General features: G+C 57.9%; 1 protein-coding gene and 1 long non-coding RNA gene across 2 annotated transcripts in view; one reads left to right on the plus strand and one right to left on the minus strand.

The window, feature by feature from the left end:
- GABRB3 (gamma-aminobutyric acid type A receptor beta3 subunit) overlaps window positions 1-9059 on the plus strand; it is a 14012-nt gene extending 4953 nt beyond the window's left edge. The window contains exons 2-6 of the mRNA XM_015563027.1: window positions 1328-1410; window positions 4343-4480; window positions 5057-5209; window positions 6624-6838; window positions 8700-9059. Coding sequence (XP_015418513.1) covers window positions 1328-1410; window positions 4343-4480; window positions 5057-5209; window positions 6624-6838; window positions 8700-9041 — 931 coding nt within the window. The 3' untranslated portion in view covers window positions 9042-9059. The remainder of the gene's footprint in view (window positions 1-1327; window positions 1411-4342; window positions 4481-5056; window positions 5210-6623; window positions 6839-8699) is intronic.
- Window positions 9060-9069: 10 nt separating this feature from the next.
- LOC102755131 lies at window positions 9070-9860 on the minus strand. The gene is made up of 2 exons (XR_001513626.1): window positions 9338-9860; window positions 9070-9157 (listed from the first exon to the last, which is right to left on the minus strand). It is a non-coding gene; the product is annotated as an uncharacterized LOC102755131 (long non-coding RNA).
- Between the last annotated feature and the right edge of the window lie 6 nt (window positions 9861-9866).

Raw genomic sequence — 9866 nt, forward strand, 5'->3', positions numbered from 1 at the left:
CTCCCAGGAGAAGGATTATGCCGCCTTCTACTCCCACCACTACTCCCGGAGTTAGGGCGGCGACACCTGCTTCGGTGTTGGCCTTCCGCAGGCCACTGCCCACTCACCCTCCGTCCTCCCTCCCTCAAGGCCCAGCAAGTCGCCAGCTCACTTGAACCTGGGCTCCTCCAATCCCTTCCAAGTACGACTTATATGTAAAGACGGGACTGGCCCTGGCCCGGTTAGAGCCTCGGCCTGGGGACCGAGGAACTGGGCTCCTCCAATCCCTTCCAAGTACGACTTATATGTAAAGACGGGACTGGCCCTGGCCCGGTTAGAGCCTCGGCCTGGGGACCGAGGGGTCTCGGGTTCGATTCCCGGTCCCCAGGGCACGTTACCTGGGCTGCAGGATCCCCGCCCCAGTGGGGGGCGCGTGCGGGAGGCAGCGGACAGGAGCTCCCATGGACGTCTATCTCCCTCCTCCCTCCTCGCCTTCCACTCCAAGAAAATCGATGGAAAAATATCCTCAGGTGGAGATTAACCCAAAAATAATAATAATAATAAAAAAGTAAAAAAAGAAAGGCCGTACCGAACGGGAAGGGTCTGTGGCTGAGGGAGGGGTTCTGGCGTGTGCACCCTTCTGGATCTTTCTCCCCCCGCCACCACCCCCCCCATGCCTCTCCCAGGCCCACAGAGTCCCAGGGCAGCCTGACCACCTCCCACGGGGAGGAAGCCACAGAATCCAATCCCGGTCTCGTCCGCTCGGGGCTAAAGAGGCCGGAGGGCACTAGGCCGGAGGCAGGACAGACCGAACAGAAGAGCTTCTGGGGGCCCTTCTGCCTGAGGCCCCAAAGCCAACGAGACGCCACGGGAACTTTATGGGACTTGAGGTTTCTGTGTGGCTTTTCTTTTTTTTTTAATCCTCACCCAGAGATATTTTTCCATTTACTTTTAGAGAGAGTGAAAGGAAGGGGGTGGGAGAAAGACAGAGAGAGAGAGAGAGGAATATCGATGTGGGAGAGACACATCGATGGGCTGCCTCCCACGTGCACCCCGACCAGGGCCCGGGATCGAGCCTGCGACCGAGGAACAGGACTCAAACCTGGGACCCTTCAGGCTGCAGGCTGACGCTCTAACCACCGAGCAACCCGGCCAGGGCTGTGTGGCTTTCCCGGACACCGCTGGTCTCCGGCATCCTGAGCACGTCTCCCGTAGACAGCCTCACGTCGGACCGGGGGTGTCGGGAGAAGGGGGACCCACTCGTGGCTGACGTGGGAGCCGTTTTCTTGCCGCGCTTCTCACCCCGTCTTTGCTCTCTGCCCCCCGCCCCCCACTGTGTGCGTTTCAGAATCACCACGACGGCGGCCTGCATGATGGACCTGAGGCGGTACCCCCTGGACGAGCAGAACTGCACCCTGGAGATCGAAAGCTGTGGGTATCTGTGCGCTAGGCATCTGGTCATGGTTTGGCGGTTTGGCCGCGGCACCACACGCCATTGTCTTGACACTGTTTTTAACGGCCTTACAGATGAGAGGTCGGCTCTCTAGTCTGCAGATTTCACGGTTGAGAGGGAAGGAGAGAGAGAGGGACGGGGGGAGACTCAAGATGAGATCTCCATTCGAACCTGACTCAGAGAGTCTGTCCGCTTTGCTGAATGTATAACAAAAGACACACCCCCCATCTCCAGCCCCTCGGTGCGAAGAGAGCGAACACGGAGGTAACTGTGCCTCCCCGCGCCTCCCCACGCCTCCCCACGCCCACGTGGCCGCAGGGAGAGGACCCTGGGCAGCTGGAGTGAAAACTCATTTTCCATCGGGGACGTGGCGTGGCACGCAGAAGCTGTCTCTGCGTCGTGACAATTTGCTTCCACCGGAAGCGTGTCCGGCGGCCTCGCTGGTAACTCAGCGCTGAGCGGCCCTGGGTGAGGGGCCCGGCTGCGTCTGTGGCATCGAATGCACACACGTCCCACCTGCGGCCGGAGCCGCATCCCCAGGCGTCTCTGGAGGTGGGGGCGGTGGCTCCTCATCCCGGCCTCTCCCCAGCGGGTTTATAGTTCCTCTCCGCTGCATTTAGACGTGTCCGTGTTTGTTTATTTTTATTCTTTTAAAATATATTTTTCTTGATGTCAGAGAGGAAGGGAGAGGGAGAGAGAGACAGAAACATCCATGATGAAAGAGGATCACGGATCACTGCCCCCTGCTCGCCCCACACTGGGGATGGAGCCCGCAACCCGGGCCTGTGCCCTGACCGGGAATGGAACCGTGACCTCCCGGGTCATAGGTCGAGGCTCAACCACTGAGCCCGCCGGCCGGGCGGCTTGTGGGTGTTTCTGTTGAATTGTTTTGTGGATGGCAAAGGACTGACTTTGCAGTGTCCCTCGACGCATTTGTGGGGAGAAGGGGATGTCGGCCTGAGGACTGAAGGGTCCCGGGTTCCATTCCAGACCAGGGCACAGGCCCGGGTTGCGGGCTCGATCCCCAGTGTGGGACGTGCAGGAGGCGGCCGATCCATGACTCTCTCTCATTACGGATGTTTCTCTCTCGCGCCCTCCTCTCCTTTCCTCTCTGACATCAAGAAAAATACATTAAAAAATAAATAAATAAAAGAACAGAAGTCGGGTGGGAGGGGAGAGCTGAGGTCCTCCAAGCTCGCCACCCACCAGCGTAGTCACTCTTCACTCTGGCCGTTGACTTCGGCAGCTAAAGGCCGAGTGGATACCAAACTGGAGCAGAACTTTCTGAAACCCCTGCTGGAGGGCTCGTTTCCATGTGACCGTTTCAGTGACAACGTGGGAAGGTCGTGAGAGCCGCACACCATGTTGGTAACCGGGGCACCTTTGCAGAACGCGTACATAAAAATGCGCCGTGTCATTAGGCAAAGCTGTTGAGAAATGGCCAGAACGGTTCTTGATATTTCAGAAACTAAGTGCAAACTGTAGAGAAGACGAATAGATCGAACGACATAAAAACATAAACCTCCGAGGGGCAGGCTGGGGCCCGGACTCAGCGGGTCCCTGGAGCCACAGGTGGTGAGAGATGCCGCCACGGGGGTGGGGTGGCATCAGGGACGGGGACCCGGCCACACAGGCAAAGCAAAGGCAGGAAGTCGGCCGGTTTGCAGACCCCGAATCAATTTTCTTTTCGAGGTGAAACAAAGCCTGCCAGGGGAGGCGGCCGGCAAAAGCCAGACCCAGGAAAAATAATGGTCCTTTGTAACCAGCCACAAAGGGCAGCGAGGGGAGGCGGGGAGGCGGGGAGGCGGGCAGGCGTTCGCCACACAAGGCCCTCGTCCCCAGGCAGCGGGATGCCGCCAGGTTGCCAGCTGGGAGGGACCCGGAACAAAGAGAGGTCGCTGGGGCAGGACCGAGCCCCAGCCCGCTGGGGGTAGGGGAGGGGGAGGTGGAAGAGGGAAGCCCCCGCAGAGCAAACGGCCGCAGGGTGAGTGAGGGGCCGCTTACCCAGAGGCCGCAGGGAAAGGGACCATTTTCAGCTCCCCCTTTGGCTGCTGTGTGTCCTTGAGGAAGTCGCTCGCCCTCTCTGGGCTGCAGCGGCCTCACCTGAACCACGGGCCACAGCGGCTCCTCACAGGAGTGTGGGGTGATGGTGTGTGCGCCCCACTTGCCCGAGGGCGTTCCGCTCCCTAATCGGCACCCCCACCTCACCACCCTCCCCTCCCCAGCCCCCCAGGGGCAGCACAGGCCCCTCTGGACCTCTGGCATGGAGTCCTGTCTCCTTTTCATTCTCGCCCCCGGAAACAGAGGCTACCCAAGGTCCCAAGGGGACGGGGCCACGTGGGGAAAAAATATATTCATAAAACTTCTGCTCACCCGAAAGCACACTCATCTCAGTGAAGAGCTGGTGTGACAGGCGACTGGTTCTAATTGTTTTCGTGATTCACTGCGATTGTCCAACTCGTACACGTTAGCATCTCATGTTAGCGTCGTTGCCTGCGTCTTCCTGTTATTTGTAGGAGGAAGGTAACACACAAGAGGGGGGGGGCTAAGGCTGAGCTCACAGCACCTGTGTTGTACCTGCCTCCCTGGTTATCCTTCTGAAACTCACTACTTCCCGTCAGCCGTAGCATCATTCTGACGCTCAGACTCACGCTACGGGCTTCTGGTTGCTGATGATTTTATCAAAATCTTGCAGTGGGCCCGGCCGGCGTGGCTCAGTGGTTGAGGCTCGACCCGTGAACCAGGAGGTCACGGTTCCATTCCCGGTCAGGGCACAAGATATTTTTATTGATTTCAGAAAGGAAGGGAGAGGGAGAGAGAGACGGCCGGGCCGGTGACAGCTTCTGGAATGTGGTGCGTAGACACGACGATGCTTCATTCCCGCCTGTCCCTGCTCCTCTGTCCCTGCAGACGGCTACACCACGGACGACATCGAGTTCTACTGGCGCGGAGGCGACAACGCGGTGACCGGCGTGGAGAGGATCGAGCTGCCGCAGTTCTCCATCGTGGAGCACCGGCTGGTCTCCAGGAACGTCGTCTTCGCCACGGGTGCGTCCTCGCCCCTCTCCCTGCGACCACTGGTCTCCTTGTTTATTTCTTTATATGTTTACTTTTCAGTCCTCACCCGAGGATGTTTTTCCATGGATTTTTCCAGAGAGTAGAAGGGAGAGGGAGGGAGGGAGGGAGGGAGGGAGAGAGGAACATCGATGTGAGAAAGACGCATCGATTGGTTGCCTCCTGCACGAGCCCTGACCAGGGCCCTTGACCGGAATCGAACCCGGGACCCTCGGTCCACAGGCGGACACTCCTGACCTCCTGGTTCATAGGTCGGCGCTCGACCACCAAGTCACGCCGGCCGGGCAGACCCATGTTTGGTAACGTGGGCAGCTCCCTGTGGGCAGCCCAGACACCACCCATGTCGTTGGGGGCAGGGAGGAAGGGGAGAGGCCCGAGAAGGGGGGGCTCCCCCCCATTCTTTCACCAGCTCCGTCAGGCAGACAGGAGCACATGGCGTGGCTGGGGGCCACCCCTGGGTTCCCGGGCTTCTCGAAGGCACGCGATCACGGACGTAGAGCCAGCTCTGGGCGCCCCGCGTCCGCCCGCCTGACCCCGTCTGCTCCCCAGGCGCCTACCCGCGGCTCTCCCTGAGCTTCCGGCTGAAGAGGAACATTGGGTACTTCATCCTGCAGACCTACATGCCCTCCATCCTCATCACCATCCTCTCCTGGGTCTCCTTCTGGATCAATTACGACGCCTCGGCCGCCAGGGTGGCCCTGGGTACGTGCGGGTCTGTTTTATTCATCTTCGCTTGTTTGAAAGATCATTCTTTATTGTGGGATGTGTCAGATAGGCCCCCTGTTCCCCCTGGGCCCCCCAGCCTGCCCAGGCAGGTGCTATTCTAAACCCACATCTGAAGTGTGTGTGTGAACCATGTCCTTACAGCATTAATGAGGTCAAAGGCCAGAGGTCAACAGCAACATTTTGCCATCCTGACACCAGTCTTGTCCATAGCAGCGTTTTCTACCGTTTTATTAAAAATTATGTTTTTATTGATTTCAGGGAGAGGGAGAGAGAGAGAGAGGAACATCCATGATGAGAGAGAATCGCGGATCGGCTGCCTCCTGCACGCCTCCCACTGGGGACGGAGCCCGCAGCCCCCGGCGTGTGCCCCGACAGAGACCCCCTGGCTCCTAGGCCGACGCCCCACCACTGAGTCACACCAGCAGGGCATCAGTTTCTATCTTGCAACACCCATTTCCCCCCCGCACGATTGCTTTGATGTGTTAATTTAATTATCAGGCTCAGATGTAAGTTTTCATGCCCAGGAGAGGGAAAATATGCTTGCCAGAGATTTGCATAATAAAGCTATTACTGACACTCATTTTAAAGCAAGGATTAACACCGCCCCCACCCCCGTTCAGAATTATTCGGTGGTCCAGAAAGAAGACACGGTTAATTGGGCATTCTTCTTCTTTAAGCCAGAGAAAAACAGTCAAATATTTATTATCGCATGTAATTGGAATTACGCAATGTAACGAGCACTGAAATAGACGATTCGATTCTGCGCGATTCCCAAGAGCTCTTGGTGATCTTGCTGGCCACAGGGTAGCTGACAATGATCGGCTGATGTACAGTAAGTGGTGCAGGTTCCAATATTATTCCTACTGTATATTGAATAGTAAGAAGGCTTCCATTTTCTGAAAGATTGTTCTCCGCTCAGCTAAGAACTGTGAAACCGCACAGACAAAGTAAACATTCCGGCACGTGTTAGGTAAGTACAGGGCTGAAGAGCAATGATCCCAGTCAAGCCCTTCCTTTGGGGGCCGGGGGCGGGGCGGGATGTTGAATTTCACTCCTGACAGTGGAATTAGCAAGAATACTTTTAGACCTGGCTGGTGTGGCTCAGTGGATAGAGCACCGGCCTGCGGACTAAAGGGTCCCGGGTTCGATCCCTGGGGAGGGCACAGGCCCGGGTTGCCCGCTCGGCTCGCTCCCCAGTGTGGGGCGTGCAGGAGGCAGCCGATCCATGATATTCCCGCATCGCCGGTGCTTCCCTCTCTCCCTTCCTCTCGGAAATCAATAAACACCTTTTTATTTTATTTTTTTCCAAAAAAGAAGGAAAGCAAGGAGGGGGGACGAGGCCGGCGAGGCTGCGGGCCCTCACCCCTCCCTCCGCCCGCGTCCTTTGCAGGCATCACGACCGTCCTGACCATGACCACCATCAACACGCACCTGCGGGAGACGCTGCCCAAGATCCCCTACGTCAAAGCCATCGACATGTACCTCATGGGCTGCTTCGTGTTCGTGTTCCTGGCCCTCCTGGAGTACGCCTTCGTCAACTACATCTTCTTCGGGCGCGGCCCCCAGCGGCAGAAGAAGCTGGACTGGTCAGGGCGCTCTGGATTGGTGCTCTGGGCTGGGTCCTTGGGCGTTACCACGGCTCATGCATCGCCATCCATCCCTCTCCAATTGTTGCCCAACCAGCATGGCCCCAGGGAGGCCCTTTGTGTTATAGCCGAGAGCCCTGGGGGTGGGGGGGCAGGAGAGGGGGGGCTGTGCTTCCCCTGGACTGGGACCGGCAGCCTCCTGCACGCCCCTGACTGGGGATGGAGCCGTGACCTCCCGGTCCCTAGGTCGGCGCTCACCACTGAGCTGCGCGGGCCTTTGCCGGGAGGCTCTGTGCTCCCCGCAGCTGCCTCTGTGACGCGATGCTGTGGACCCCCCCCCATCCCCCCCTACCCGTGAATCCTGAGCAGGTTTTCCTCGTACCCAGCGGCTGTGCAGCCGTGCGCCTCAGGGGTGGAATACCGATGCTCCAGACACCCCCGAATTCACTTTCTTCTCTCGGACCAGGCGGGCAGTGCACCTCCTGACCTTGATTTATTTGTGTTTAACCTCTATTTGTTCCTGATGGTGGTGTTGTGTGTTGTTTTACCCGAGAGCTGGTCTCTGGCTGCAGTGCCCATCGCCGGTGCACGGTCACGGCCTGGGGGTGTCCGAGTGTCATCACATGGCAGCAGGGCCTCGTCCCCCGCCCCCCCCCCCGGAGTCCGAGCTGCGGGCTGACATGTTCCCCCACAGGACAGCTGCCTTCGCGTTTTCCCTAGAACCAGAGCGTCTTGCTCGTGGGGAAGGTTGAAGGCCGGTCGGGAAGGCGACGTCTGCCGTGTCCCAGTCGGGAGACACGTTTTAGGAAGACACAAACACCCGCCCGGGATCCGTTTCTGTTTTATTTGCATGTTCGCGCCTGTCCGGGGAGAGCAGGGGGAGAGGCTGTGCTGCAGTCGATGGGTCCCACTGGTGGATACGAGACAGACGCCTCAAAGAAGGCGTAGTCAGGAAATGAAGGGGAAAGATTCCTACACATATCGTTGGTCCTTCATTGGGGATCCCGCAATGTAAGCTATTGTGGGAGTTTGCAACTGCCTGGGCCATAGGCCCCCAAGATTCAACGGTATCTGTTTAAAGTGTTTGGTTTCTAAGATTATAATAACCCTTTAATTCTTCCAGAAAAATAACAGTCCCTTATTATAACTTTTCATGGACATTTTCCACACATGGGTTCCCAGGAAAATGAAATCTTTTATATCAAAAGGAGCCGATGAGTTTACACTGAGGCCTTATCACTTTGAGGCACAAACCAGTTCCTTCGGGGATCATTATTTCCGTGACACGTTCACCCACTCTGACCCGGGGGTGACGCCCTGGGCCCGGCCCGCGTGGGTCAGCTGCACCCGGAGGCCCCCTGTTAGATCCCGGTCCCGGGCACGTCCCTGTCTCTCTGGCGTTGACGTTTCTCTGTCTCTCGCCCTCCCTTCCGATCTCTAAAAATCAACGGGAAAATGCCCTCGAGTGAGGATTGACAACAACAAAAAGAAAGAAGGAAAGAAAGGAGATTGAGTTTCCATCCAGCCATGCCCACGTGGGCACCTTGAAAGACGCGATTTGATTTTCTCTTCCGTGAGGACTTGTCTCCGTCCTGTGAAATTTCAATCAGAAAAAGCCCCCTCCCCTTAGTCTGTGTGCGAATTTTTCAATCAGGGAAATACAATCACCAGGCGCACCCCCCCCACACACACACACACCCCCCGTTAAACTTCCCAAATGCCGTTTCCCACCAACACGGAGCTCGGCTGTGACACGTGAGCCAGTTCCGTCATCCGCAGGCCGTGGCTGCGGGACACGGGGGTCGGGGTTGGCCGGGGAAGCGAGCTCTCCCCCCTGGCCGGCCGGCCCCCCGCCTGACGGTGCCATGTCCCCCCCTTAGGTGGACGCCCACGGGAACATCCTGCTGACCTCCCTGGAGGTGCACAACGAGATGAACGAGGTGGCGGGCGGCCTCGGGGACCCCCGGAACTCCGCCATCTCCTTCGACAACTCAGGGATCCAGTACCGGAAGCAGAGCGCGCCCCGGGAGGGGCCCGGGCGGCACCTGGGGGACCGGGGCCTGCCCCACAAGAAGACGCACCTGCGCCGGCGGTCCTCGCAGCTCAAGATCAAGATCCCCGACCTGACCGACGTGAACGCCATCGACCGGTGGTCCCGTATCGTGTTCCCCTTCACCTTCTCGCTCTTCAACCTGGTCTACTGGCTCTACTACGTCAACTGAGCGGCCGGCGGCACCGGCTTCGCTTTGCTTTTCCTCAAAGACGTCACCTAACAACACTGAGTGGAACATTACTCTGCCTGTCGAGTTTTTCTACCTGCTCACACGCACACACACACCTGCACACACCCACCTGCACACACACACACGCTCACACGCACACGCACACACACGCACACACACACACGCTCACACACACACGCTCACACGCACACACACACGCTCACACACACGCTCACACACACGCTCACATGCACACGCTCACACGCACACACACGCGCGCACACACGCACACACACGCACACACACGCACACACACGCAGACAGACACACACACAGATAACATACGCAGTTGTATATATATGTGACCTTTCTCAGCATATATATAAGACACACGTGTCTATGAGGATGTATGTGTCTGTGTTTCTACACGCGGGTGTACGCGCCCCCGTGGGTTGCCAAACACACACACGTACGTGTGACCTACCTGTTTGCAGCTCTGGACACACTCCACACGGGATGCACATGCGAGGAAGTCATGGTGCGTATTTTTCAAAGGAAAGGGACGAGGGTTGTCTAACTATCATGCCTTGAGGATGAGGGCGGGACCCCTGCTGTCACCCCAAACTGTGTCTGTTGTTCCCCGAAGTTACAGCTGTTTTGGTTTAAAAACAAACAAACAAACCCGAAAGACAAACTCTCAGTCGTCAGAAACCGGACAGCAGTGTTGCTGGTGTCAGAGGACTCCCCCCTCCCCCCCAACTCCCCACCCCAAGTTCCGGCCACTCTGCCCACGGACTGGCGATGGGGTGTCCGTGGCTGGACAGT

This window comes from Myotis davidii, unplaced genomic scaffold (assembly GCF_000327345.1).
Source record: "Myotis davidii unplaced genomic scaffold, ASM32734v1 scaffold811, whole genome shotgun sequence".
In the NCBI taxonomy this organism is placed as follows: Eukaryota; Metazoa; Chordata; class Mammalia; order Chiroptera; family Vespertilionidae; genus Myotis; species Myotis davidii.